Source organism: Anopheles arabiensis, chromosome 2 (assembly GCF_016920715.1).
Source record: "Anopheles arabiensis isolate DONGOLA chromosome 2, AaraD3, whole genome shotgun sequence".
NCBI lineage: Eukaryota > Metazoa > Arthropoda > Insecta > Diptera > Culicidae > Anopheles > Anopheles arabiensis.
This window is the reverse complement of record NC_053517.1, coordinates 53,399,751-53,427,635: the sequence shown is the minus strand read 5'-3', so window position 1 is coordinate 53,427,635 and position 27,885 is coordinate 53,399,751. Positions and strand designations below refer to the sequence as shown.

General features: G+C 45.7%; 5 protein-coding genes across 6 annotated transcripts; 1 reads left to right on the top strand and 4 right to left on the bottom strand.

Annotated features, from left to right (window-relative positions):
• Positions 1–1,872: 1,872 nt before the first annotated feature.
• Positions 1,873–4,033, bottom strand: LOC120895995 (glycosylated lysosomal membrane protein B-like). Its single transcript, XM_040299775.1, has 4 exons — positions 3,741–4,033; positions 3,367–3,627; positions 3,042–3,203; positions 1,873–2,817 (listed from the first exon to the last, which is right to left on the bottom strand). The coding sequence occupies exons 1-4, from the start codon at positions 3,846–3,848 to the stop codon at positions 2,134–2,136; spliced, it is 1,215 nt and encodes a 404-aa protein (XP_040155709.1). The 5' UTR covers positions 3,849–4,033; the 3' UTR covers positions 1,873–2,133.
• A 137-nt stretch (positions 4,034–4,170) lies between these two features.
• Positions 4,171–10,446, bottom strand: LOC120895986 (5'-3' exoribonuclease 1). The gene is made up of 9 exons (XM_040299757.1): positions 10,243–10,446; positions 9,677–10,117; positions 9,005–9,592; positions 8,687–8,916; positions 7,945–8,602; positions 7,601–7,875; positions 7,381–7,528; positions 4,684–7,314; positions 4,171–4,598 (listed from the first exon to the last, which is right to left on the bottom strand). The coding sequence occupies exons 1-9, from the start codon at positions 10,315–10,317 to the stop codon at positions 4,530–4,532; spliced, it is 5,115 nt and encodes a 1,704-aa protein (XP_040155691.1). The 5' UTR covers positions 10,318–10,446; the 3' UTR covers positions 4,171–4,529.
• A 598-nt stretch (positions 10,447–11,044) lies between these two features.
• On the top strand, positions 11,045–13,516 carry LOC120895990 (polypeptide N-acetylgalactosaminyltransferase 35A). Its single transcript, XM_040299769.1, has 3 exons — positions 11,045–11,216; positions 11,331–13,161; positions 13,260–13,516. Exons 1-3 carry the CDS (start codon positions 11,188–11,190, stop codon positions 13,389–13,391), a joined length of 1,992 nt encoding a protein of 663 aa, XP_040155703.1. The 5' UTR covers positions 11,045–11,187; the 3' UTR covers positions 13,392–13,516.
• A 145-nt stretch (positions 13,517–13,661) lies between these two features.
• On the bottom strand, positions 13,662–24,843 carry LOC120895989 (transforming growth factor-beta-induced protein ig-h3). 2 transcript variants are annotated; one of them, XM_040299767.1, is made up of 9 exons: positions 24,542–24,843; positions 22,864–23,114; positions 22,045–22,339; positions 17,593–17,778; positions 17,243–17,510; positions 16,622–17,156; positions 14,751–15,367; positions 14,551–14,676; positions 13,662–14,460 (listed from the first exon to the last, which is right to left on the bottom strand). In XM_040299767.1, the coding sequence occupies exons 1-9, from the start codon at positions 24,628–24,630 to the stop codon at positions 13,960–13,962; spliced, it is 2,868 nt and encodes a 955-aa protein (XP_040155701.1). In that variant the 5' UTR covers positions 24,631–24,843; the 3' UTR covers positions 13,662–13,959. The 2 variants fall into 2 exon arrangements, with proteins under 2 accessions (XP_040155701.1, XP_040155702.1); XM_040299768.1 differs by having other exon boundaries at positions 22,864–22,949.
• A 918-nt stretch (positions 24,844–25,761) lies between these two features.
• LOC120896000 (dephospho-CoA kinase domain-containing protein) lies at positions 25,762–27,687 on the bottom strand. Its single transcript, XM_040299781.1, has 5 exons — positions 27,539–27,687; positions 27,269–27,477; positions 26,727–27,021; positions 26,518–26,651; positions 25,762–26,430 (listed from the first exon to the last, which is right to left on the bottom strand). The coding sequence occupies exons 2-5, from the start codon at positions 27,378–27,380 to the stop codon at positions 26,264–26,266; spliced, it is 708 nt and encodes a 235-aa protein (XP_040155715.1). The 5' UTR covers positions 27,381–27,477; positions 27,539–27,687; the 3' UTR covers positions 25,762–26,263.
• Between the last annotated feature and the right edge of the window lie 198 nt (positions 27,688–27,885).

Here is a 27,885-nt window from a genome sequence, read left to right as displayed (position 1 = left end):
AACTATTAACCGGAAGAATCGATGCACCTCTATTGCTAAGTCATGTAAATTTGTATGTCCCTACTAGACCTTTAAGAACTCGACAATTTTTAATAACTGACTTTCGTTATCGTCTTTTCTGTGCTAGGGATCCGTTGTTATTAATGTCCAAGAATTTTAATTTATTTTCAAATTTTGTAGACCTGTCCTTTAGTGTACCGAAATGTACTAGCGTCATTCGAGATTGCATTACGTCTAATTTTAGGAACACATAGTTTATAAGACATTAGTTTTAATTGTGTATGTAGGCCATGGAGGCTCGATACTCTATAATAAATAAATGATAAAAAAAAAGTGTTCCATTGATGAGTTTTGTTAGAGTTTGTAATATTTAATAGTGAGACAATGATCGTTTTCAAAAGGTACTTAGAATTATTATTAATTAGGTTACCTTCTACCGGTCGTCCAACATGTTGTTTTAGACTTTTGCCTACGATGAACGGGTCTGGTAGCGACTTTGCTTCTTCAGTAGTCATAACCAGATACATCAGGTCTCCGTCCTTACCGTTAATCCATTCCGGGTATGCTCTAGCCCAGGAACTTGTGCCGGGAGAGGGATAAGCCCTCGCGGCAGGAGGAGGGTCCGACATATTGTCGGCCCTCTCAGCACTGTCACTTGAAAAACGTCACTGTCACAAAACTTGTTTTTAATGTCCACTGCACCACAATTCCACTTCACTTCTGAACATAAATGTCGTATGAGATTCCACCAGACTAATGTCTTTAAGCACTCACTTCTTAGAAACTTCCACTATCTCACAAAACAGGCTACAACCTTGGGTCACAACACTTTACGTAGCGCGAACAACGTAAAGTGTGTTGAGATAGTTCTTAAAAATGTTTACTTACTTACTTATCCGGCGCTACAACCGCTTTGCGGTCTTGGCCTGCCTCAGGAGTGTCCGAAACCGCTCACGGTCTCGCGCCTTCGTCTGCCAGTCCGTTATCCCTGGCCTTAATGGCGGACGCCTCCACGCCATCTTGTCACCTCAATTTGGGCCTACCACGCCTCCTCTGTCCTTGTGGACGGCCTAAAAAGACCTAAAATGAACCTTAAATGGCCTAAAATGTTTAGATTTTTACTTTAACGTATCGCTGTGAAAACAACCAACAACGTAAAAGGATATTTAAGCTTTGTTTTTTCGTCACACGCACTACACTACAGCACAAAACTCCCGAAACACCAAACACGAACAAAACTTTCCACCACTGCACTGTTTGGACACAGGTAATTCTGCACTGCACTAATCACAGGGGTATAAAGTACGGGTTAGTCGAGGAGCGCGAGGTAGAACAAGTCCGCACTCTTCAGCTGCTACGAGAAGATTGATGTTCGTTACCTGGGATGGATCTCAGATAAAAATCATTTAAACGTCAAACCAAAAACAACTGGCATCGTATGATCACGTACGCATGCGAATGGAAAAAAGAAAAACCATGGAAATGGGTTTTATTTGATTGCTTTGATGGTTATAATTTTCATTTCAGTTAACGAACATTTGGCCTGATCGGCAACGAAAGTCGATAACGGAGTGGATAATTTAGTCCAGGGGCCTCCAAACTTTTCAGCTCGCGGGCCGCATTGCTTCAAAAATAACTATGTTGAGGGCCATTTGACGCTACCTTTAACTGATGAGTGAACTTTTAAATCTCGTTTTTATAGTAAAATACCAACGATACTTGTACAGTTTCGTGTTACTAAAGCTTGATTTTTGTCTAACAAAAGTAAACATGTCCAAATCAATCAATAATAACGAGGTAAGCATGAACTTAGCGAATAGCGAGAGCAAGGGGACTTCGGAAATAGAATAATCAGCCTCTTTCTATCGCGCGAACGGTTTGCTACAAAATTAAAATATTTTATTTGAATAACACAGCTAATACAGTACTTAAAAAAAGAGTCGACTGATTAAAATTTGCTATAAACACGGTGTACAAATAGTGTCGCCCTTCTTGTCCCCATCTAATAGCATGTATTCTGCACGTGTGTACCAGAATGTGCGTTTGCTTTTCATTATGTTATGCCCAAACTATCAAGCACCTCGGGAATGAGAGATCGTTGCACTCGTAGTGCACCTTCCTACGGTACAATCTTTACAGCCGCTGTTGCTGGAATCGGTCCCGATTGCGTAGTTTCTTTGTACAAACGTAAATTGAGCTAGCGATCAGCACAACCAGCGGTACTCCGATCCCGATGCCGGCCACAATCAGCACGAATGCGGACAGCTCCTCGACCGGTGGCATTCCGTACCCAACCTGGAAGGTCATGGTGGTGTAGTTGGTCTTGCGATAGAAGCCATCCTCGCTGACGCCGAACGAAACATTCATGCCCTGCACTAGATAGCTGTCCAGCTTGTTACCGTACAGTGCGTACGCCAGAGTGGTTTGCAGCACGGCCGACGGGGACCGTACAGTGATCGGCTGACTTTGTCGCGTTTCGGTCGAGGTGGCCACATCTCGTTCCGGGTGGGTGTAGGAGACGGGGCGATACTCGATGTAGCCACCGGCTGAAAAAGTGAAAGCTCCCGGTGATAGTACGTCAACGATTTCGAAGATGCCTGGCGTGTGCTCGTCATCCAGCGTTTTGCGTTTCGTGACCTCAAACTCCGATCCGACAACGGCTTGCTCTGAGACGACAAACAGTAGCTCTATTGCGAACCGTGGATTGGCGAAACGGTTCGTTATGTTGTTAAACACGATGTCAATTTGGGTGGAGTTGGAAGTGTGTAACAGATGTGGAAAGTCCAAGCCATGATCTTTCGTCGAGTAGGCATTCAACTATGAGAGAGAAAGAAAAGAAACACGTATTTGTAGTTAATATTCAGTTTCTGCAACTTGTCGACACTCATTGCAACAAAACAATAAACAAATCTACCATTTAACTATTATTTATCAACACAATCGATAATACCAACCGCAAGTGTGTTGTTGATGGTAGTAAAATCGATAAACAATGCACGAAAAAAATAAAAAGAATTTCCCTCCTGGTAGTACATGCTTACCTTGAACAGGAAATCATCGCCCGCATTTATCGCCATCATGACGCCCTCCTCGTTCGACCACAGTAGGCTCCGGTTCCAGATGAAGTTGTGTGGGTCGTAAACGAATGCATTCGTCCCCTCATCCAGCATTGCTCGATCGTCGGCATCATTGTATTGAAAAATCTAATCACATGCGGGTTCGGGTTGAATATTACGATGACTTAGTCACTGCTGATATTTTCGTTACTTAGATCCTATAAGCGCGTATTTGAGACACGCAAGACAAAGCCTTTGCAACTAATTGCATCCGCGAACGCCCACCGCTTGGGGCCAGATGCATACCTACCCGATTGATAATCGCCATGAACGTGTACTGCGGTGCCTCGGTAAATCGTACGGATCCCGGTTTGCTCTCCATCAACCTGGGCCAATCGATGTGGAATTCGGCCTGCTTGCTAGTTAGTGCCACCAGAATGGTAGGCTTGCCGGTAAAATCCCACACATAATGGATCGTGTCCGTGTCGGACGTGGCCGCGATATGCACCAGTGTGATGGCTGTGTTATTTTCGCAGAATTCTCTGCAACCAGGATTCAGCGTAGCAGTTAGCTGCAAACGGGACAGAAAACAAAACAACAAACGCAACTGTGACTCATGGTGATCGACGGGGTGACGCCTTTGGTACGCCACGATCCGTGCGATAATCGTGTGGAGCGGCCTACTTTTCGCTGTAATTTGCTGGGCTCATCACAAAGGGCAACGTTTAGAAGCAGCACTGACACAACAAAGCCTAAGGGAGAAATCCATGTATGCTTGTTTGCCGATACCATCTTTACTAAACTCAAAAGCTAGTGCGTGTTTAAACACTCCCGCTTGGTGACGTTAACACCACAAAAAGATAAAAATACGTATTTGATCGCTATCCTAAAAAAGAAGGCACTTTAATTTCTCCACTGAACCGAGCGCAACCAATAGCACCGTCACTCGTCCGCGTCTGTCACTTGTCTAATCGTTTTTGTTTTGATTTCTTTCTACGTTGTATGGTGCTGCCCTCTAGCGAGAAGATGTATGCACTACCGCATTGCGATAAAGTGGCGGGACTCGCATCACTGCCGTTGTGTGACATGTAACACATTAGAACACATTAGAAAATATGTTGCCCAATCGTTCCGGGTTTTCCGTTTCCGGAGAGTTTATTTGGTATCTCTGTCCTCAGAACTTTTGTACGCTTCGGCAAAACTCTTCTGCCCTTTCCCAGCACAGATAATTCCTCGTAATCAATTCATAAATAAATCTGCTATTCGTTTGTACATAGTTCAAAATACGTTGCCGTCTTTTTACAGTAGGTACGTAAACTTTAGAACCATTGTTGTTGTATACCGAAATGAAGGAATTGATTGAACAACACACCCAAACTCGAGTACGTTGCGCTCAAAAACAATGCTAAAACACTCCTATTGGTATACGGGGTTTACGTACATACATACTAACACTAACGTCCTTTTGGCGGCTTAGCCCTCGGAAGCAACTCCGAACCGTGCGGCAATGCGTGTCTTCGGCTTGGATTTAGAAGGAGCTTGCTGAAAGAAAGATTGAAAAAATAAAAACAACCCAATAGCGTACATTCTCTTGCACGATGAATGTTAAACTCTCAAAGCCACTTACCTTCACGACAGAAGTGTCCTCAATCTGACCATCCTGGTCCTTCACAGCCGTCACCACCGTGGACTGCTTCTTTGCCGTCGACGTGTTGCTGTTGTGCTTATTTTTTTGTTGCTTTGTGTCCGACTTTTGAGAAAGGAAAGTGGCAAAGCCCTGCTTAACTTCCGCTTGCTTTTGTTCCACCTCCTGCCTTCGGCGAGCATTTTTCTCATTAAAGCCGCCGGTAGTTTGCCCGTTGGTTTTTGATGGTGGCGCGGGCTGATTTTTGACATTCTGGCTATTCAAAGTCTCACTAGCTGCTGCTGCTGCCACATTACTAACGTTGCTATAGTTAGCACTACCGCTTCCTCCTCCCGATTTGCCCTTAGCTGTCTTTTTCATTGCCTGCAATGGCACAAAAGCACCATTACCGGCAGGATTGTTCTTGTTGTATGACAAATGCTGCGGCCCTTTTGGGCCCCAGTTGGAGGGATAGTGTGGTTGTACTTGATGCTGTTGCTTCTGTTGATGATGTAGCTGTTGATGTTGTTGCTGCTGCTGCTGAGGCTGCTGCTGTACCATCATCTTTGCTGGCGCATTGTTCAATCCATGCCCGTGTGGCGGAAACGGTACATTGTTTTCCATTCTGTTAGGGAACGGTACCGGTGGTCGCATTGGCATGTTCTGGGGAAATGGTGGCATAGCTGGCTGCTGGAATGCTCCCATGGACTGGTGCATGTTCGTACCCGTCTGCATAAATACTGGTTGCATAATCATAGGCCCGAACTGTGGCTGTGGATGTCGCGGATCAAACGTGTGCGTTGGCGGACGGAGCATCGGTCTGAAGCCGAGGTGCATCGGTTGTGCCATGGAAGCCATTTGTGGCTGTGGAGTTTTCATATATTGTGCAATAAATTGGTTCGCTGTGTTGTTAGTGTTATTTTTCGTTGTTTCATTTACTTCCGTCAAAGGAACCGCTGTCGGTCCCTTTGCCGGACTCTTTGAAGCGGCTTGCGTTTGCCACTGAATCGGTGGTTTCGGCAAACTAGCTGGGGCGGGCACGGCAATACTTGCAGGGTTTACACTTTTCTCGCTCGCCTTTTCGCTTCCAGCTTTTTCGTCGATGCGTAACATTTGCTTCAAATATCCTGTCATATTATCTCCATTCCATTGTTCGCCATCCTTCTTCGGGAGAGTAGCATCATCCTCGGGTTTTCGGCGCCAGGAGCTTTTCTCCGCGGGTGGAGCCTGCACAATGTTTTGTATGTCCATTGCATCAAACAGTTCGCCCGGAGCCTTTGGAGATTCCTTCAGCTTTCTCCACAAGCGCTCGAACTCGATTTTTCGCTGCTGGTCGCCGTCCTTCTGCTGCATGACGTTTTGCTCAGTCGGCCGGGTAGCCGATGTACCGGCGAGAGATACATTGTTCATTGCGTTACTACGCTTACCGATGCGTTCATTTACACGCCTTTGAATCGATTCCGCCGTTGCCATAGATTTGTTTGCGCTTCTGCCTTCAGTCGCTGCTGGCGTTTCTTTTCGTACGGCATTGCTCCTGTCCACTGATACTTTGTATCGATATCCAGCGGATGCTTTGCCGTGGGAAATGTTCATAATGACACTTTGCGATAGTCTTAGCACCCGCTTCTCGGTACTAGATATGTTGTAAATATCAACGCCCTTGTAGAAAGGTTTATCGAAAAGCACCTCAAAGTTTGTATCCTCCTGTCCAATCGCTTCGCGTCGCACAGGATTGGGGTCCGATACGCGGTGTATCCCGATAATGGTGCCTCGTGCACCTACCGGTACATCTTCTTTTTCCTGCACCACAATTATACGATCCAGCAACTCAAAATGCGCCGACGGATCGATCATTTTCGCGTTTTTCATCCCTGGCCGATACAGCTCTTTCGGATCGACAAACATGGTCTGCACCTTGGGTTGATGCAATGTTTGGTACTTGTCAATGGTCTCGGCTAGAGCTTCTATTGCTTTCTCTTCCAGCAGTATGATTCCGCAGCTGCGCCTTTCGGAATTCACGTGTTCCTGCACCTTCAACCAGTCGTACAGCTCCTGCAGCTTCCCTTCGTTCCCTTCGCCGAACAGATCCGTCTCAAAGTGAACGTTCGTTTTACGAGAGCAATCAAGCTTTTCAAAGAGTCCGGGAGCTCGTTCCATGTATTGCTGCATCAACTTCACGGTTTTGTCGGAAAATAACCATGTTTTGTTTACTTTTCGACAGTAGCCTACCGCTTCCTCGTCCTTCGATATCATTCGAAGGCGCAATCCGATATTCAACGACTTCTCGTCCACGTTAAGCGCACGATGCCCACCGGGTGCAACCAATATTGAGCCTGTCAACTGCAGCAGCAAACCAACCGAGATACCGAGCATTGCCGCGGTATCGTTGGCATTCCGGTAGCCCTGTAGCGACTGGCGATGTACGTTATATACCTGCCCCAGATCGGGTTCCTCGTACACAAGAAAACGTGCCTGCACCCGTTTCGTGGAGCCCGATACATCCACCACATTGCCCATACTGCCGTAAAATTCTGTGGCACGTAAAAACACGACGCTTTCTCGCGGGAACATTTCCTCCATCTCAATGTACGGTTTTTGCTTGGCCATAATATCTTGCAGGTCTTGAATAATGGTCTGAAAGTTAGGAGGTTAGGAACTGCATTAATGGGCGGAATTCAATTACATCATACGATGAATTACCTGAGCTGGATATGCCGTATCGATGGTGTTCCACAGTTTCTTCAGCACGAAACCATTGTCCTTTAGCACATACTCCGTGCCTACAGCGATCCTTACGTGCACTAGCTGTTTAATCGTACCCACGTTTATAGCGAGCCGGTTGTTGTTGCTGTGGAAACATTGAATTTTCATGACAAAATCGGCATACTGCGTGTGTGCGCACTTTGCACTTTACACTTACTGCTCAATAATCGATCTGCACCACATGTTGAATGATCGTTCGTCAGTCGGCAACGGTTCGCTGTTACGTTCGTACGTCTTAGATCGATCCGACACCCGTACCACAATGGCTTCCATGAGGTGTGGCCAACTAACGTGTACCACCTTTCCTAGGAGCTCTTTTGCCAGCTCGGCAGTGTCTGATGACTGTCCATCGGGCGTATCTAGCACAACAACCATACTTTCATTTTTACTGGCAAAGTTAAAAATCTTTACCCGTAATTCCTTCAACTCGCCCTGGATATAAGAGCAGTGATGATTACAATTCAGTCTGATTAGATGTACTCACACTTTTACGCTACTCACATGATACGGCAAATGTGCAAAGGTGGGAAATCCTTTCGCATACCCGTGCAGCACTGCGCCCTGCGATGGTCCTAAAACTAGTCTGTTTTCTGCAACGCGCAGATCGTCTCGCCATATTTCGCTACATTTCACATGCAGCTCGTCAACGCGATCAAATCCATACTTTGCCTCCAGGGGTGCATGCTGCTTGGTATCGTACTGATACTTCAACATGGGTCCATGCACGTTCCGCTGCTTTTCCTCGTCCGTCAAAAACGCATCACACGGACCCATCGCCTTAAGCAGACGCTTTTCGTCGATGAATGGAATCAGTACGACCGCTTCCCACGCTTGCTGCTTGCCGTTCAAATCTGTGGCGAAATTGACCGGGTAAAAATCATACACCGAGCTGTTGGGATCGGTCATCAGTTGGTGGTACGCGGACGGCAAATGTTGTTTGCTGGCTGCGGGCAGCACACTGAGCAACTGCTGGAACGGCAAAAACGGTCTCGCCAGCTCATAGTCTAGCTTCAGATGTGCAAAATTGTCGACATCACTAATGAACGGAGCATAATGATGAGGATAGTACCATGACCATGATACTACGCCTCGGTAATAGTAATGGAGCGTCCATTGTAAGGCTCGAATGTAGCATTCGGCCTGCTCTGCCCGCACCTCCCTATAAGTTTGGAAACAAAAGAACGGGATGAATTAATACTGCACGCCGGTACTGAGCAGTGGCCTGCTATACAACACAACATACTCAGTGAAATCCGCGTATCCCATCTTGCTCATGTAGTAGTTTCGTTTGTAGTTCTTAAATTCTTGTTCAAATAATTCAGGGTCATTTTCGATGTCCCCCAGTGTCACCGGTGCTGCATTGTCTTCTCCCTCGGAGTCCAGCATTTCCGATGACATAATCAGTGCCATCAAGTCCTTGTCCATCTCGCTCGCCCCGATTATCTCATTCGCGTCGACGTCAAAAGCATCCAACTAAAAAAAGTCGCAGGAAAATAATATATAATTAAAAACATAAATCCATCCCCGACATTTAAAAGGGTCCGGTCCGTGAAACACATACGTTATTTTTGCCGCACTTTCCCTCCAAATACTTTAGGTCGGTGTAACGATCGAGAAACATATCCCGATCGAAATTAGCAAGCCGTCTCATAAGCATTTGCAGCCGAGGTAAATTCAATATTCCAGCCTCGTTTATGTAGCCATCCATGTTCGGCAATACGTCCATGTAAGCTTCATACAGTGTTGGAAGCGCATTTTCGTTGATGTGCAGGTGTGGCATATGAGGAATGAAATCATTCCCCACCAAATACACCAGCAGTATCCAGTCGTCGATGAGCTTGTGAATGTCGAACGGGAACCGCAGCCGATCGCGAACGCTGGCGAATTCCAGTTCAAGATATTCACTAAGTAGCGTCAGATGAAGCAAGTAGAACCGGATCTCTTTTAAATTTGACGTTTTTTTGTCATTTTTGCCAAATTTTACTTCTTCCCTTAGGAGCGAGAAGTAGCGCTCGTGTGTGCACAGTCCAAGCATGATTAAATCCGCGTCCAAGCCATACAGACAGTGCCGCGTGTTTGGGTTAAACCCGGGCTGAGCCTTCGCGTGCCTGATGTACTCCATTATTTTGTGTTCTCCCTCGCCTGGCGTCTGGAAAGTAAATAAATATAGGATGAATTTAGAATTTCACTTTGAAGCCAAGCACGAAATAGCAAATACAGCAGGATACTTTACCTCGTGACCACTAAGGATGACCGTACAAGCTTTCCACAGACGATCGGTCGCTATTTTCACCTGTATGAAGTGTTGCAGAGCATTCTGCAGCCTAACCATAAAGCTAGTCCCCGGTGTTATGCAGTTGCTGTCAAACGGGCTTTCCGAAGAGATCTCTTCTCCCTTCGCCTTAGCCTTTTCTAGCAGGTCCTGAGCCTCAGCCGCCGAACGGAAGCGACGTCCACGCTGTTGGTTCATTTTAGCGCGCGGTGCCACACCGTCGACAGCGATGAAGAACACTTGCTGCGGTCGAATCAGTTTGAACAGATACTCCACGTAGTGAAAGATGCCTTCAAAAATCATTTCCTCCGAAATCCGAAAGTGCACGTCCGCATCGTTCGGGTGGGAGCAGTTGTGTATGATTCCGTTCATATCCAAATACAAGTTGTCGAATTCGGGCACCTGGTCATCACAAACAAAAGATGGTAGGAACAAGACAACAAGAGAAAGGTAGATAAGAATTTCACCATCTATTGTGCACTGCACCCTTCCACCCCACACATACGCACGCTTCCCGCGAGGCCTACCTGGTTTTCCCTCAGCAGCTCGCTTAAGCAAGGATACCGTTCGCTCATGTAGCGGAAAAACTTTGGCACTCCCATTTTGAGCTCTTCAAGACCTTTGCCTACGTACGTTAAAATCTGTACACGTAATTAAAGATTAGCTGCACCAGAAAATAAAAATGGAACCGATTAAGCGCTTTCCCACTCCCGTTCGAGTGGCTTGTCTTTTATGACTTTCAATCGGAGTGATGGTATCGGGCCAAGGTCTGTGTGGGAACGAGGTCCCGTAATGTAGGACGATTTGAAAAGTGCCAAAAGTTCGTTACAGACAGTTTGACAACTAAAACCCCTTTCCCATTCAAAATTTTAATGTAATTATAATGATGAGACGGTCTGGTCATCGCGAGAAGGTTGTTATTTGGTTTATAAATTTTATAGGAAATGTATTTATGCTTCTTGCTATGCCAATTGTTTGCATTTACAAGGGCTTTCTACTGTCGAATGGCATCCAAGGTGGACAAACCGATTTTGGCAAATATTTAACCTCGTTCCTACACATACCTTGTCACTGGGAAGGGCCAAGATACATCAAACAAGGTGGCTTTTCCATTCCGATTATGTTTTCATTTTTCAGATAAGAATCATATTATGGTTAAAAAAAACTACAAGAAATCACTAAAAACTGACTCACGAACGAGGTTTTCACCCACATACAAATATTTTTAACAATACAATAGAGTGATTTTTAGCTACAAAAAATTCTCAAGCTTCTCAATTCTGCCAAGCTCATACGAACGAGACCACCTACTATGATTCTGGATTCAGGTTTCCTTGTCAATACAGTGTGCAAAAACAATACAAAACATCATCAACTCTGCAACAGTGCCGTGGTTCAGTTTGGTGCATCTCATTAGTAGTATGTTAATTTTCTAGGCGAACTGGGTTCCGGCTGCGAAGCAGCATGTGGCCATGAGCGAAAAGATCAACAGCAAGAAAAGGTAAGCCTACAGTTCTCAGCAGTTTTCCTTGGTGCAGGCAGATTGCACCACCTGTTGCTGATAACTGCATACAATATTGACCTTTCGTTTCGTGTGTCTATCGTTTCCTGATAGTCCCAGAACCTCCAAGATGACGAACAGATCATTCCTGTGGGGCGTCATGGCCGCCTCATTAACGTGGTCCATTAGCATATACCTGTACTGGAATCTCAGCAACACGCCGACGAACGGCGCGGGCGGCAGTGAGCAGCGATTGGCAAAAGCCCCCACATCCGCTACCGCGGCAGAAGACACTCGGCATCTGATGTTGAGGAATCAAAACAGTCTGATTGGTGCATCGGACGAAAGGCTACATAAGAAATCCTCAAAGTGGGCGGAAAAAGGTAAAAGTCTGTTTAAAGAAAAGTACGCCCGATTCATGAACGAAAAAGAAAAGCGACGCATAAGCCATCGGTTGATCGACGAGCTACAACCGATGCTGATACAACCGAATGGAACCGACGAGTTCGGAATGGTGCAAAACTCGGAGGAGCAGTTTATCCGTGACATTGGGTACAGGAAGCATGCGTTCAACGTGCTGGTCAGCAACAAGTTGGGACCGTTCCGACCGATCCCGGACACACGGCACAAGCTCTGTCAAGCACAGGTGTACGATAAGGTGCTTCCCGTCGCATCGGTTGTCATGTGCTTCTACAACGAACATCTCGAGACGCTGGTACGTTCCATTCACACCGTGCTCAAACGGACTCCAGCCTATCTGCTGAAGGAGCTCATCCTCGTGGACGATTGTAGCGACTTCGAGGACCTAACAGTCGGTGGGCAGTTAGAGACAGAACTAGCACAACTTGGTACGAACAAGGTGCGCCTCTTGCGGAACACCGATCGAGAAGGACTGATGCGGTCTCGGGTATACGGTGCACGCAATGCAACCGGCCAGGTGCTAATATTTCTCGACAGCCATATCGAGGTGAATGTGGACTGGATCGAGCCGTTGCTGGCGCGCATCAAGCATGACCGTACCATCTTGGCGATGCCGGTAATCGATATCATCAACTCGGACACATTCGTGTACACTGCCAGTCCGTTAGTACGGGGCGGGTTCAACTGGGGTTTACACTTCAAGTGGGACAACCTGCCGAAGGGTAGCCTCGAACGTGACACGGACTTTCTCGGCCCGTTCAACTCACCGACAATGGCCGGTGGCCTGTTTGCTATCGACCGAGCATATTTCAAGGAGCTGGGCGAGTACGATATGGGCATGGATGTTTGGGGTGGCGAAAATCTGGAGATCTCCTTCCGCGCCTGGCAGTGTGGTGGGTCGATTGAGCTACTGCCTTGCTCCCGCATCGGTCACGTGTTCCGCAAACGACGTCCTTACGGTTCTCCCGACGGGCAGGATACGATGATCCGAAATTCACTGCGCCTAGCGCATGTTTGGATGGATGACTACATACGATACTTCTACGAGCAGCAACCACAGGCACACCACGTACCGTATGGAAACGTTAGCGAACGACAGCGTTTACGCGAACGTCTTGGTTGCAAACCGTTTCGATGGTATCTGGACAACATCTACCCGCAATTGCGTGTGCCGGGCGAGAAAACGTCCTCCGATGCCAGAGACGCCACCCAGCCCAAGTTTGAACCATGGCATTCGCGAAAGCGAAACTACGTGGCTAGTTTTCAGATACGCCTATCGAACAGCTCGCTATGCCTCTCGACCGAGCTGGACAGCGAGAAGAGCCTCTGGAAGAAGGGCTCGGGTTTGGTGCTGCAGCCGTGTTTGCGCGTGAAACATCAAACGTGGTACGAGACGGAAAAGTCCGAACTCGTATTGGGGCAGCTATTGTGCTTGGATGCACCGTCCAGTGCAACGAAGGGACGGCCCAAGCTGAACAAGTGCCACGAAATGGGTGGCGATCAGGCGTGGAAACATCGTAAAACCGTAAGTCGCTAAGCCTTTATCGCAGATAGTACGATTCATTCGATACGTAGTGATGACTATTTATTATTTTTATTGTTATATTTATTTTGTCGATTTAGTCTGGCACACCAATCTACAACATTGCTTCGGGCAGCTGTTTAACTGTGAAAGACATACGCAAGGGATCACCTGTGGGGCTGGATCTATGCGTTAGTTCCCCACGCAGCACTTGGGATCTGGTAATCTCGTGACAACAGAACTGATGATAAGATACTGCAACTTTTTGTATTCTACACAGACTTTCAAGTTTACCATACATTAGATTCTAGTTAGGTAATGAAATGAATAAATCATACCGTTCGTTTATACAATGTGATTTCATCCGCTTGTGATTGTATTGCTCGATGTTATTGGGGCAAGGAAATAATTATGTCATCATTATTTCTTTGCTATTCTTTATTACCACTAAAATTAGATAGATTTACCTACAAATCGGACAGCACAATAATATGCACAAAATATTTGTACAGTTAAACACCATGAACTGTTTATTTCTCGTTGTATAAATACAGTAATGTTAGAAGTATTGTAAAACTATGCCTCTCAGAATTCGGCACCACCGTGGCACTCCTATACTCGTTCAAATAATTAACGAACCAATCGATATTGCATTGCTCAAGATGAGCACGATTCCACCTGGTTGTGCTAAAAGTAAAGCATCAGATGCCCTTTAAAAACCGAATCCCTGGGGTGAGGCCAATCCCACAAACATAGAGAATAAGAAAGTGGGATATAAAGCATGAGATAGCAGGTCGTTTCTCACTTAAACCAGAAAGTGAGTGGGCGTGTGATGCTACCGAAGCTTTCGAACGGATTGCCAGAACCAGCACCGGTACTGCTGGTGCGCTTCGGCTGCACATTGATCACATCGTTAATCTCATGAATGATACCATTGCGGGCTACAACATCGCACTTGGTAATGCCGGCATTCTGTACCTGGGGTCGGCGGTTACGGTTAAGCTTCAGCTGATGGCCGCTGATCGTTTCGGTCGTGCGTACAAATGGCCACTCCGACGGTACGATGCCAGTGCAGCAGATCACGTTCGGCAGCACGTGCGCTCGAATGATGCGTTCCAGCTCGTCCTGGTTCTGTAGTGTTTCCTGATACCACGAGTCCACCTCGAGGAACACGTCATTCTTCGGAACCAGCAGCGTCAGTCCAGAATCGGGAGACGTAAGCAGCTCGGTCAGATTGGTAAGACTAACCATACGCTGGAACATGCTGTAATCCGGATTGGCGCTTAGGGCTTCCATCAAGTTCTAAAAAAAGTCCCATTAAATGTGTCATTAGTAGCGCCGTGTACGTCATTAACCGGAAGTTTTTTGACGACTGCACTCGCTTTCGCTTACCGTCTTAGGCACATCCAACACCTTGTCGATTTCGTGCACCACAGATCCGCACGTTTCTTCGTCGAAACGTACCAAACGGGCACAGTTGACAGTGGCACGATTCATAACCGTCGTGAATACGGGATTCTACAGAAAGAGAAAGAGAAAATTCAATGAAAACCCTGTTCTCCAATGCCCTAGTTTCTCCTTCCGGCACCTACCGTAGTGTATAGGTTAACGCGAACATTTTGTCCGGCCTTTGTCGGTATGGTTGTCTCCTCCAGGCCACAGGTCTTAATCAACGGTTCTGCCACGTGATACTCGAGGAACTCCTTGAGTGCAGCGTTACCACGCAGGCTTTCCGGGTGCTCCTTCAATTGGCGGATCCAGTACCGTCCCGTTTCCGTCTGTTCGAATGCCTGGTCGGTTGGAATGAAGAACGTACGGTTGGACATGCCGTCAAACTCCTCCTCGAGTCCGGCATCGGAGATCAGCTGCTTGAATACGGTTAGATTGTGATTGCCCAGTGTGTTTGAAATCGGCATGCCACTGTCCGTCGGCAGAACGCTGTCAATCATGTGCAGAACACCATTGCTGGCAACCACGTCGCTCTCCTCAATCGTTGCGAAACCGTTAATGCGGATGCGCTGCGTCTTCTTGCCCTCGTCTTCGACCTCGCTCAGCTCACCCTCCACGGACGATGGGACACGCGTCTTGCCCACCATGGCATATTCAAACTCGAGCTTTTCGTTGAGCATGTTGTACGTCGACGTCTTGACGCCGTTAACAGCAGCAAGCGAGCAGAACGTTATATCCAGAATGTGGTTCTTGAGGATGTCTGTCGATTGGAAACAAATATGGAGTTGCTTAAACACATGATGGGTAAAATTTCATTAACAGAATCACAAAACGCATTAGGATACCGAATCGGGAATTCGATACGACTAACGTGGCATCAATTGACACCATCAAACTTTTGGCAAACGCATTCCTGGTCTTAGTGCGAAACGATCGATTGTAATTTGAATGCAAAATAGTACATGTGTGATGCAAAGACCTTGAGAAAGCGATACTGGTGGTAATGTTTGCTTGCTTTTTTTTCCAAACAGTGCATAATGATCAGAACACGCGGGTTTGCTTTGGTATTAGCATATCGAATACTGTTTTTGGGTTAGACAATATAAAAACATGACCCCCGAAATAAAATGAACGGTTGGTGCAAAGCATGATCCTCTTCATATTCAACATAACACTTTCGTAAATTTTGGCTTAAGCCTATAGTCATCACTTATTGACTTGGTTATCAGTAGCTGGTTGGTTTAACCATAACCAGGATAAACGATCATTCGCATGTAGTAAAAAAGAAGAAATAGAGGAGGGGAGGGGGGGGGTGATTTAATGATCGTTCCATACATTTTGCGACTGTGTGTTCAGATCGAATCAATGGCAAATCAACAATAAATGTTCAATAGTTGAACTAAATATTTACCGTTGAATTTATGCTACATATGTTGCACAAACGTTCCTCAATGAAGATAGCAATAAAAAAAAAGTAAATTTAATAATTTGACATAACATTGATTCAACTTTTTATCTGGCTCTAACTAATCTTTCTGGAATAAACAGCGCAACGAATGTTACGAATTGCCGAGACAATCGTACCTACATATCCACAGATCCGGTAAAATTATTTATGCAAGGGGTAACAATTGCCCATTTGTAACAGATTCTAACATGCGGGGGCTGTTTCTGTTATTCATTTGAACTTGTGGAGTCTTTCATAATGGCAGAACGTTCCTACATTTGCATCCCCTTCATTCTCGTCACGTTCGCGCCAGCACACAATGAGCACCGTAATTGTGAATGACGCGAAGTAACATAAAATGTACCCCGGCCACCGTAAGAACCGGCGCAATCGGCGATTGCAATTAGTCATCGAGCCGTAAACAATCGATTCGTTTTTGCAAGTCCACAGAAAAAAAGAAGAAAAGAAACACACCATTTCCATAGAAGCAAAAGTAAGAAAACCACCAAGCGATGGTAAAATATACGTTTGCAGAAATATACAAAACAGGAAATCTTGAGCACTTACTCATGGCGCAGCCATTGCCTGCCTTCAGTTTGCGACGGATGTCTTTGTCCAGCTTGAGGAACGCATCGTCGTTGGGCGCGAAAATGGTGTAGTGCTTGTCATCGCCCTGCTCGCGCAGCATCTTGTCCAGCCCGGTCATCTCTAGGAAGGTGCGCATGAGCGTCATATCGTCCCGTACCTCAATGATGTCCATCAGCGTGTTGCGAGCCGGTACCAGCACACGATCTACGACGTGCACAATGCCCCGATCGGCCACACGGTTCAGCTTGAGCAGTGGCGCACAGTTGGCAGTGTAGCGGTAAGGATGCTCAGCGTGCGACTGATCCCGAACCGTCGCCGCCATTGGTCCCCGGGGATAAATGTTGATGCGAATGTTCGCTCCGGGCAGATCTGTTTTGAGCAGCTGCTCGTTGCTAATATCCTCGATGAAATACGTTCCGTTGACCGTGTGCGCCAGAATCATGTCCCGTGCCGTCATGCTAGCGAAGTCAATCGCGCGCTTTGCTCGTGCCATCGGGTCAAACGCAACCAGATTCTGTGACAACGGGGGAACAGAGAGGAGGAACAATTTCGCTATAGAGTTGTGCAACAGTTCCGCTTGTACAGCCATGGCATACTTACGTTTTCCCACATTTGCTCGGCAAAGGTAGTGTAGGCACTGTCCGGTACAACAAACAGTGTCACATCATTCTCCAATGTAGCATCCAAACCGCTCTTCTTAAGCGTGGATACGAACTCCTTCGCTCCGAGCCTCTCGACCGTTTCTTCCATCGAGTATAGGTCCAGCTTTTGGCAATGCGCGTTCGGTGGTCCATTGCGTGGTCGACCGTATCCGTGACAGCATTGGCGTGTAAGCTTCTCCGTGCGCTTTCGACCGTTGACGTTTTTGCTGTGGAGAAAAAGGAGAGCGAAAAAAAACCATCCGACCAGTGATACGGTTTGTCCGTCCAATAAGGCAAATCCTTGCTTACATCGAGGTGCACACATATTTGTGCTGCTTTTCGGCACACGATTGAACGTTCAAGTTGAACGTGCTGAAACCATGGAAACCGAAACTGCTGCCTCCGCTGGCTGTGCCTCCGTTGACCGATACCTCGTCGTTGTCGGACGATGTTATGTCTTCTTCCTTTTCTTCCCGCTCAACGCAAACATTTTCCCTGTGAAAAAGTACATTTTTTGTGGATTAGCGAACGATGCTGGGTCGCTTTTAATTCTTGCTTGAAATTTAATGCTTAATTGAAAAGAAAAAGCAATGACCGTACATTCGTCGTTTTCATGAAACCTTACTGTAGTAGGCTATGACTACTAAGCAGTGAATTTTGCCTCAGCATAATTTCGCTTCCTAGGCATAGTAGCCTATGCTTTCTTTTGTAATAAATCAGTTCATAGTTAACCACCAAACGAGCAAGTTGGCTTTCATTTGCTCTCCGTATGAACTGTAACACTTACCATACCTGCAAACTGATCTTAAGGGTAAGTAGAAAATTTAAACATTTAAAGAAAAGTAAACTCTTCTTAAAATTACAAATTCCGTTTTAGCAAGTATGCGCATAACACTAACTTTAGGTGAATTGCGTTTGGCACGGTTTCATTATGTGCTTAATGTCTTGTTTTCGAAGAAAATGAAAAATATAAATCAACGGTCAGCTGTTGTTGGTAGAAAGTGAGTTGGTAATGTCACACGTCCGACAAAGTAAGTTGCTGATTAATGCATGATCCAGCGCTTTTAAGTAACCTTTTCAGTTCGTCACCGTGGCTTTGCGCGCTAAGTTTTGTTACGTTTATCCTCACGCAAGCAAAAACAAATGAATTCAGAAAGAAAACGAATGTTCGTTTACTCCGAGTAAAAAAGTTCACATCCATCGGACGTACATATTTATCTTTCGAACGTCAGCCTGTTTCGCTAGAAACGTTCTAAACGGAATAGAACAGAAAAAGCTCCCGTTTGCAAGATTAGTTCAAGGGAATCAAATTAGCAATGCCAATAGTAAATTTCGAGTCATCCGTAAAATGACGTAACAAGGCCTACGAAGAAACAAAAACCCAGCACAGTCAGCTATCGTGGGAAAATATCTGTCCATTTTCATTGCCAACCAAACGATAATACGTTCGCTTGTCGGCGGTGTGCTTTGTGGTTAGAAATTCAATGCCCGTTTTGCGGTACACATCTAAACGACTCGGGCAAGCAAGTTCCTCATGAAGTTGTCAGATGAGCTAATTCAAATCGACATGGAACCTTAGAGTTTACAACACCCCATCCTTTTCCGCTGAATTTGGATACAATTCAAGGATGATGCTCGTGCGTCTTGCGGGGTTGTCAAGTAGCCGGTTTTCTTCTGCGCTGATAAAATACTCCAGTGTGCAGCTTTTGATTGCATTCCCAGACGAGCTAGTTGTGCGGCAAATGGTCCATTCATTTGTTTTGCTTCACAAAATCAGGCCTTTCTGGTCCCTTGCTGTCTATCTTCGTGATCCTTTCCACTCTCAACAGTCCAAACTTTGAGAATAAAAACAATGGATAAAGCAGCTTCTGCGAGAAAAAAAATATACTTACACAGTCGACACTACACCGGTTGTCCAGCATCGTTCGAGCCGCGTACGTCTTCCTTTGACGGCGTGGCTTACTCCCTCCTTCTGGCCGTGTGAATAATTCACGGACATTGCATTAAAACTAATGAAATTCAAGCCAATTCTCGCCGTAAATCATCGTCAGTTTGCATTTGCGTCGCGAATACGATTATGGAGAGTGCTCTTCCGAGAGCGCAACAACACGCGCTGGGGTCGTGAGCATATGTCTCCTGCTGCACAGCGGCGCGGAATCAGTTAAATCGTCTCCATTCAGACCCGGGTCAGTGGTAACAACCCCAGTGCGAAACGATAAGCCATCAGCTAGTAGGACTTGCGAGCCGGGAGGGGTCCACTTTGGCCCCGTTGTTCGGAGATGAGCAAACTACCCGCGACCTCGATCAGAACTTTGTGCACAGCAAAGACATTGGCACTGCATTTTTTGCCTTTACATTACCCACAGCATCAGCATATCTCTGTGAGAGTGAGAGCAATGATTATTTAAACTGCTGCTGAGCACGATCAACGTGTTTTGGGGGTGAGCATGCAACGAGAAACGCTGACCGGTGCAATGATCCAGTAATGAATGATCTGCCACAGTGCGGTGATTTCTCGTTGTTGCATCTTGTTAACCTTTTAAAACATCCATAATGCATATCGAACATCATAAGCTACCAACCGACACAAGACCGTGTCCAGCGGTGACGACATGTTAAACCGTAGTTCTGGGATATATGTTAACTACATTAACCAACAGGAACTTCTTTTTCTATTTGGCGTAACGGCCTACGTTGTCAATCCCAGTCTATATACAGTCTGTTCCCGAGTTACGCGGTTTGTGCGTTCCCGGGGAATCCGCGTAACTAGAATATCAACGTAAGTCGAATTTGGCGGATTACAGCCAAAATACATTTGATTACTCGGTATTTTGACTTAATCATTTATTCGATACGATTCGTGCAGAACATTCTGATATTTTTGGCTTTTAAGTGGATTAAATTTATTAGCAAAAATGCAATTTACACTGCATTGGACAATTCTTCAAGCAAATTGTACTAATTTGACATTTGATCTGTAATATTGAGAAATTCCTTATTTTCAGGAATTCCGAAATTCCTATATTCCCTTTACCGGAAAACAAACTGCTTATAAATCAAGCCGGAAACCCCCAAACAGGGTTGGAAACGTAATCAAGTTGGAAAAAATTACACGTACAAAATAAATGTCGTAAATTAAATTACACCCCATAAAAGCTCACTTTACAACACCTTCCGATTGTATATACTAGCCAGCTCCCTCTGCGATGCGTGTCTATCAGCCGGTGCAATCATAAAGCGCAATGCGTTGCATACAGCCATTTTGTTTGTGAAAGCTGGAGATCCGACAGCATGTAATGCCTAATTATGGTCTCATGAAACCATTCTCCTGTGCTTGTGCATCGACAGCTCCCACACACACCGTAACAATGTGTGTTACATGCTACGGTTTTTTTGCGCACTTGTCTCAACGTGCACAAAACACCCACACATTCCCCTACATTGTACCTGTCTTGCTATCAAAAATAAAAGAAACAGATCGTTCTAATTTATCCCACGGATACGGACTTTGCTTTGCCCAACAAATAACCTTCTCACGATGCGTTCCAAAAAAAAAAACACAAAATCTTACCGTCCGGAAGTTTGTCGAGCGACACAATGGTATCCGCCGTCTGGGGTACGTAAATGGATTTAACACAAACCTGAAATCTTGGGCTCACCTTGGAAAGCACTTGAAAGGAATGTACCCATTTCTCTTCCTCTCTCAAAAACACACTTCAAAATTAGCAAATTCTACCTTAACAACCCATCCGAGTGGCATTGTTCCGTCGCAAGGGCGACAAACTCTTCCCAGCGTATCGGTTGGGTTAAATTGTTACACTAGCAACCGCCCTACCTAAACCCGAAAATCGCTTATGAGCTCGTTGGAACTTTCTACTGGATTGCGGGACCGGATGCGAAACCTGCGAAATAATGTAGGTCAGTCTAGACACGGTAATGGTTCAAGATCGGCTTGCTGCTGTAGGTGTCGCTCTCCCAAAAATGGGTTTTTCAATATTCCACATCATTATCATTTTGCACGGATGCTTGGTTTACCTCTTATCCTGTTTATACAGTGTTCCTTTTCTACTATTTTACTGCATCTGTAGTAAACAAAAAAGAGCTTTCGAGACACCAGAGGAAAGTAAGTAAATCGTTTTTTTACTCCTTTCTTTTTTATGCAAATAGGTGCTTAACGACAATGAGAACAGTTCCAAACGAGAACAGTGATCAAATAGTCCTGCTTTCCCATGTTCATATTGATGCTGCTTCACAAACTATGTACACAGTTCATTCCCTATCGGAACCGATCTTTACGCGGCGTTCTTTCCACGGCACGGCACACCAAGCCATTGCACACCCCAGGATCGTGGTGTAAAAATGCCACATGCAACGATTAACCGCCGCCTTTCATCAATGCTGATGATGTTGATCTTTACACACCAAAAACATGTGTTTGCGTTTGGTTCTTTTTCATGTCATCCGGCCTGCCTGTTGTCCATGCGCGTTGTTGGTGCGCGACGGTGTGCAGTGTGCGCTGTTGCACCACATGTTGGCACAGTTTTTATGCACTATCCACTATCCACCCAAGGCGCACACATTACTATCTATAAAGCGTAGTGCGACTGGGTGTGTGTGTGCACGGAGACTGTAGCATTAGGTGTTGAATGCAAATTATTAGTGCATCACGGATCGGAGGGGTTTGCGCACCGTACGACAATTTGCTACCAATTTATCCATTGCTCATCGCTACTTCCCAGTCTGTACTAGATACGAACTTACCCCTTCCACCACGGACGGTTGGCGTTGGTGTCAAAGAAACCGAATCCGGGAAGACCGGCCGTTCCAAAGAAGCCCGTCTCCAGTGGCGTATTGAAGAACGAGTTGAAATGATGCTGGAACAGCGAGCTGGTATCGAACGGTGGCGGTTGGCGGCCATCATCCACCGTCTCCACATCGGGGTGTTGGGCTGCCGGCGGACGATACGGCGGTGTTAGTCCCGGTCGATGTACTGACGATGGTTGTCTGTCATCCGGATTCTGGCCCAGCTCGTCGGCAAACGTTTCTGCGTCCGATTCTGGAGTGCGAGACGAATTCTTGGTCAGTAATAGTGTGCTAAGTGTGTGGTTTGGATGGATGAATATACGTATATGCGCAACAGATCAATTTCCAATTCATGAACCAGGTTTGAAGGCAAAAGGAAAACGCTCAACCAAAATGTATTTACACCGAGTTGCAGCATATGCACCGTATTAAAGGTATATTTATGTACTCTACCATTAACCTCCATCGATCATTGAAGCGTCGTGCTATTCAATCTTATTTATTGCGTATTACGCCATTCGATGAGCGTTTATGCATCAACACTGCTAAAGCATATGCTTTTGCTCACATGAGAACTGAAGCTGATGAGATTAAGAAAGATACTACTAGAAGAAACAAATCATTCGATTCGACTCAGTGTTCTAGTTAGAAACATCTGTGTGTGTGGGCTTTGCGAATCCGATTCTTCTCCAACTCTGTGCAACGATGTGGAACAAATTGGGTGTAAATGACCGCAAAAGAGGGCCCTAGCCTTAGGAAATGCAAACAGATACTTACCCAATGATTCGCGATCCTGGCCACCGATCGTAGCGGTTTCCCGTTCCGATCCACCAAACGCACCACCGACCAGCGCTTCCGGTACCCTGGAATAGTGATGGTCATTGACACGGTCAGGCTCATCTATATGGCGTAGCATCCAGAGGAATGGATTGACATCGGCCGTGGCAATCGGTTCGTGCAATTCTGCCGGCCACTCGGCCAAATCTTCGCCAAGTCCGGCTAGCCGGATGACTTCGTCATCCAAACCACTTTAGAGGTTGTGTATATAACACGGTATATAAAACCAATAATACCACATCCGATATACCATTGTGTGATCATGTGTGTGTGTGTTTGTGTGAAAGTTTATTTGTTTGTGCGTGCATGGGATAACACACGGTCCACCATTAATTTCCGAGTCCCGCGGCCACAGAGTTATTGATGATTTTGTTGTAGAGCCCGGGTGAAAACCACGCAATCAACACCGATCGCCCCCGGTTGAGTAGTAACAATAGATAACGTTCGTGTTGTTAATGTGTTAATGTTGTTGTGGTTGTTGAAGGTGGTGGTGTGGTGGCGACGAACATTTGGTGGTTGGTGGTTAGATGAAACGAAAACAAAAACCGAAACCAAAATTTTCAAAATTAAACAATTAACAAGCAGTACACCCGGTTAACGGATTGCACTGCGGTCGGGATTAGTCACATAAAAAATGGAAAGTATTGTAAGGCAGTGACGGTGTTAGCTGTTAATGGGTTTAGAGGATCAACGGGTCAAGGAAGGACATCAATTCAATATTTTCCATTTCTCCAGACTATTCATGCACGAGACTATGGTATCGCGCATGGAGCACAATCAGCTTTCTTTTACCGACTGGAGCTGGGCTGGAGAAAGTACGGTTTGGTTCTGAACGATCCCGTCGAATCCCGTCGCAAAAAAAAATGGAAAGGGTTTTTTTTTCTCCCGCTAACGAGTCTGCTCATTGCTAATTCAGCGTCGCTTATCTCCTTTCTATCCTACGAACGATCGCTAGTCCGCCGTCCCTATTCCTGTGTGTCCCTATCTCGTTCGTTCAAACGGAAGACGACTATATTCTAAACTGGCCTTCCACAGCAGCATCCATTATTGAATAATCAACCCTACATCACATTTGGACGATTGGGTGTCCGTAGTCAACGGTAAGCAAGTGCCAATTGAGTAGTGAAAACACGCAAAACACCACCAATTACCACCCCAAACATGATCTGTCTCTGAGGACGTTGGAGTGGAAAGATGGCGAAATGGGAATGAGAAACTTCTAGAATCTCGTGCCATCTTCCGGTCAGCAAGAGCCAAAGGGCATCGTTGCTACACGGTACCAACACTAATGCTACTACTACTTCTACTCTATTGCGCTTCCCTACTGATCGTTTACTCCAACTAAACGGTGTGGAATTAGAAATAATTAAATTTGAAGCAAGATAGTTGTACGCGTTGTCAAGCATACGGCTTGATCACGATCTGGAATAATTGTTCAATAATTAACGATCGGCTACTTGCGAAGCTGGAAGCTCAATTACTCAACGAAGGTCAACCCGCACCGGGACAGGACAATCGATCGAAGGTGGAAGCGTTATTAAGGATCGGATAAGGATGGCCGGGGAATAACGGGACATGGGATGGTGAAATGGAGCAACAACAACAAAAAATGCATTACTCGAAAGAGGTCACCGAACGAGCAGCCAGAGCAAGCAACAGCAACAGGGCGAAGGGAACCCCGATCGCACGGACACGGGCACGTTCCATCGTTCTCGGTTTCTGTACGTTGCACAGATCACCCTACGTTACACAGATCACTTTCCACCGACCAATTAGAACACAATTTCGCGCACACAGCACAGCACAGACAATTTCGACGACCTGACTCTGCCTGAACAGGCTCCGGAAGGAGCTTTCCGCTTAGCGCTCGCGATCCGCGCTGTAGTACGTTTTCCACGAAACAAACAACTGATCACACCGGTGCACTTGTATTTATAAGTTCAAGCCACACCACCACTACATCATAACTGTTCCGTCGTTCCTCTGTACACACACATACACACCAACTCAATTTTACGCCGAGTACGGAAACAAAAAAAAAACGTCGCACGCATCGAAGCAGCCGCGGTGCGATCGTTTGTATGCGCAAAGTCAGAGATCGCAGCGTAAGTGTAGTGGTAAAGTGATCGCGAAGTAAATAAACACTAAACAGATGATATTATTATGATTAAATGATGAAGAGAAATGGATGCGTACGAGAATGGCCGTGGAGGAAGCAAGAGACGGGACATGGAAATCCCGCAGACCGGTTTCAGGTCGCTTTATCGGCTAGACTTTTGCAGCCAGTACGGTGTGTTCCCGCGTGGTAGTAGGTAGTAGGTAGTGCACGAGTGCACGCGGAAAGGGGAATCTTCTCTTTTTCTAGAAATTTCACCCCCTTTCCATGACGTTTCTCCGGGATCGATTGTTGTTCTACGCGGGTAAAGAAACAGAAAAAGAAAGCAAGAGAGCTATACAGAGTGAAAGCACAGTGCGCTCGCGTCGGCACGAAATTGGACATAACCGCCGACCGACAATCACAGATAGAATAATATTTCGATAAAAGCTTTCCTTTTCATGTTGTTAGTTAGCATTTTGCAGCGAGTTTCGTTTATTAATTCAACCGAAAATCATATTGTTCTTTCAGTAATCTATTCCAAATTGGAAAAAAATCCAATAATTATTTCAAATTGGACAAAACCGCCGATCGATAATCACAGATAGAATAATATTTCGATAAAAGCTTTCCTTTTCATGTTGTTAGTTAGCATTTTGCAGCGAGTTTCGTTTATACATTAAACCGAAGACTATATTGTTCTTTCAGTAATTTATTTCAACTGTGCAGTAAAAAACCCCTTATTTATTTACGTTTTTTTCGCTTTTCTATATTTCTATAATCTCCGTCAGGACGATGTAAAAAGGAAAAGTGTATAGCTCATTTAGCTTGCATTGCACATGCAGACACCACACCAAGTACCCGTGCACACGAACACATTAGATTGCATCTTCAGCACATTACTATCCGATTATTAAATGCCCTCTGTCTTTGTTTACTGAAGCAAAAAAAACAAATTAATAACGCGCGATTACCTACACTATTGACTTTTCTGTACATCTTGAAGTGCTACTTATTTACACGCAAGGACACGTATTGCACGGTGATGTAGCTTCGACCTAAAATCTACATCAATAGACGCGACGACAAAACAATAACAAAATTCGGAAAAACGAGGGAATAGGAAACACGCACTTAATGCAAAACGAATAATGCCACCAGGGAAGAAGAGGAGCAGCGAGCAGTTTTGGATACGAAATAGAATCAATCGTAGGCGAATCACAGCGTAGCTCGCACGTGGCTCAATCAGTTCGAGTTGAACCACTTGTACTTGTAGTTTAAAAGCCACGCGATGCTGGAAACGAGCAACGCCGCCGTAGCAAAGATGACGCCTCGTATTTTCCAATGCTGATTACTATCCTGCAGGATGGCGAGGATTTTTAGCGTTTGCTCTTCAGTGTCTCTTAGTGTACCTGTGAAAGAAAAGAAGCCGAAAACAAAAAACACAACACTGAAGCTCTCCCACTGTGGCACACTGTTTCGGTATGCGTTGTCCTGACCTGAATTTTCAATCACAAAATGTGATTGTTCGCATTTTAGCTCCAGTGGCATCTGTGCTTTGATGCGCTTTTTCGCCTCTGCCTCGGTGTATTGACTCCGATCCATCAAACGGGTGACTTGAATATCTTCCTCGCTGTAAACCACACAGAAAAAGAACGTTATTCTTAATAGTGCTTAGAAGGAAAAAAGTTCCACCGAGTGCGCTCACCATGTGACGGTAATGATTTTATGGATGTAGTTCAACATGACTCGTATTTCAAACAGCAGCGGTAGATCGAGCACCACAAAATTGTGCCCCATAAAGAAACACTTGATCACCTCCCAGTAGATGGTGCGGTGAATTTCGGGATGTGTGATTTCATTCAGCACTCGACGCTTCTCTACATCATCGAATATGATGCGCCCGAGCGCTTCTCGGTTCAGCTCTCCGCTCTCGGCATGGAAGACTTCCTCACCAAAGGCGGCCTTGATTTTATGCCATGCTGGTCGGCCCGGTTCAACCACTAAAACATAGCAACGGGTAATATGTGTCAGTATGTATGTATCTAAATAGGACGGAATTCCGATCGCGGATGGGCGTACAACTGTGCCATGGAATGATTATTTGCTTATGCAACTGCTATGCTAAACGACAAACGCTCGTCAACCACCCCACCCGACCCACGCAGCGGTCGTGCACGATCCCACGGCAAGCGCGATGGTGTCAACGGCCCCCGATTATATATCGTTTCGTAAACGTGCTACACCTACCTTGGCGGGCGATGGCATCGGCATCGATTACCGGAACTCCGTTGTCGCGGAAGATCTTTGTCACGGTGCTCTTTCCAGAGGCGATACCGCCGGTTAAGGCAACGAGAAACATTTCACCACCAGTGTGACGCGTAGAAATTATGAATTAAGCTAATAATATGATGTGGTATTGGGTTGGGCAACGCAGAATGTGTTCACTGTTGAATACGCTGAAAAGAAGCAGACAGGGAATGAAAACAGCATTGGCACGATGGTTTGATATCATCTTACCATGCACTGTAGTTCGCCTGGCAAGCTGTAAAACGGGATTAGGCTATCGTTGGATTACTTCAACACAGAATGAAAATATTAACTAATGGAAAAGTGCAACATCCGTCTACATGCTCCGTGAACCCACAACTTGCGACAAGCACGACACCTGTCAAACTGCTGTGTCGGTGTGTGCGTGAGGCCTCACCATAAAAATAAACCCGGCTGTCAAACTGAGTCCAAGAGTGTTGTTTTTCAGTTCAGTTACTGCGTATTGTTTCCTAGCGTCTCAGTTTGGTGCGTCTTTTTGAACGCAAAACGATCACCCATTCAAATTACTAAAGTACTATTATTTGTATACCTGTTTA

What these genes read in the sequence shown, in the direction of transcription:
- LOC120895995 (XM_040299775.1), bottom strand. Translation starts at nt 3,848, where the DNA reads ATGGTATCGGCAAACAAGCATACATGGATTTCTCCCTTAGGCTTTGTT. An exon ending in TCATGGCGATTATCAATCGG is followed by an intron (nt 3,204 to 3,366) that starts GTAGGTATGCAT and finishes GCATGTGATTAG; the next exon opens with ATTTTTCAATACAATGATGC. An exon ending in GCGATGATTTCCTGTTCAAG is followed by an intron (nt 2,818 to 3,041) that starts GTAAGCATGTAC and finishes TCTCTCTCATAG; the next exon opens with TTGAATGCCTACTCGACGAA.
- LOC120895986 (XM_040299757.1), bottom strand. Translation starts at nt 10,317, where the DNA reads ATGGGAGTGCCAAAGTTTTTCCGCTACATGAGCGAACGGTATCCTTGC. An exon ending in TCATCCTTAGTGGTCACGAG is followed by an intron (nt 9,593 to 9,676) that starts GTAAAGTATCCT and finishes TTTACTTTCCAG; the next exon opens with ACGCCAGGCGAGGGAGAACA. An exon ending in TTGCACATTTGCCGTATCAT is followed by an intron (nt 7,876 to 7,944) that starts GTGAGTAGCGTA and finishes TCTTATATCCAG; the next exon opens with GGCGAGTTGAAGGAATTACG.
- LOC120895989 (XM_040299767.1), bottom strand. Translation starts at nt 24,630, where the DNA reads ATGGAACGTGCCCGTGTCCGTGCGATCGGGGTTCCCTTCGCCCTGTTG. An exon ending in CCGAGCAAATGTGGGAAAAC is followed by an intron (nt 17,157 to 17,242) that starts GTAAGTATGCCA and finishes CCGTTGTCACAG; the next exon opens with AATCTGGTTGCGTTTGACCC. An exon ending in AGGCAATGGCTGCGCCATGA is followed by an intron (nt 15,368 to 16,621) that starts GTAAGTGCTCAA and finishes TCCAATCGACAG; the next exon opens with ACATCCTCAAGAACCACATT.
- LOC120896000 (XM_040299781.1), bottom strand. Translation starts at nt 27,380, where the DNA reads ATGTTTCTCGTTGCCTTAACCGGCGGTATCGCCTCTGGAAAGAGCACC. An exon ending in CGATGCCATCGCCCGCCAAG is followed by an intron (nt 27,022 to 27,268) that starts GTAGGTGTAGCA and finishes GCTATGTTTTAG; the next exon opens with TGGTTGAACCGGGCCGACCA. An exon ending in TTTTGTGATTGAAAATTCAG is followed by an intron (nt 26,431 to 26,517) that starts GTCAGGACAACG and finishes TTTCTTTCACAG; the next exon opens with GTACACTAAGAGACACTGAA.
- LOC120895990 (XM_040299769.1), top strand. Translation starts at nt 11,188, where the DNA reads ATGAGCGAAAAGATCAACAGCAAGAAAAG. An exon ending in AAGATCAACAGCAAGAAAAG is followed by an intron (nt 11,217 to 11,330) that starts GTAAGCCTACAG and finishes GTTTCCTGATAG; the next exon opens with TCCCAGAACCTCCAAGATGA. An exon ending in CGTGGAAACATCGTAAAACC is followed by an intron (nt 13,162 to 13,259) that starts GTAAGTCGCTAA and finishes TTGTCGATTTAG; the next exon opens with TCTGGCACACCAATCTACAA.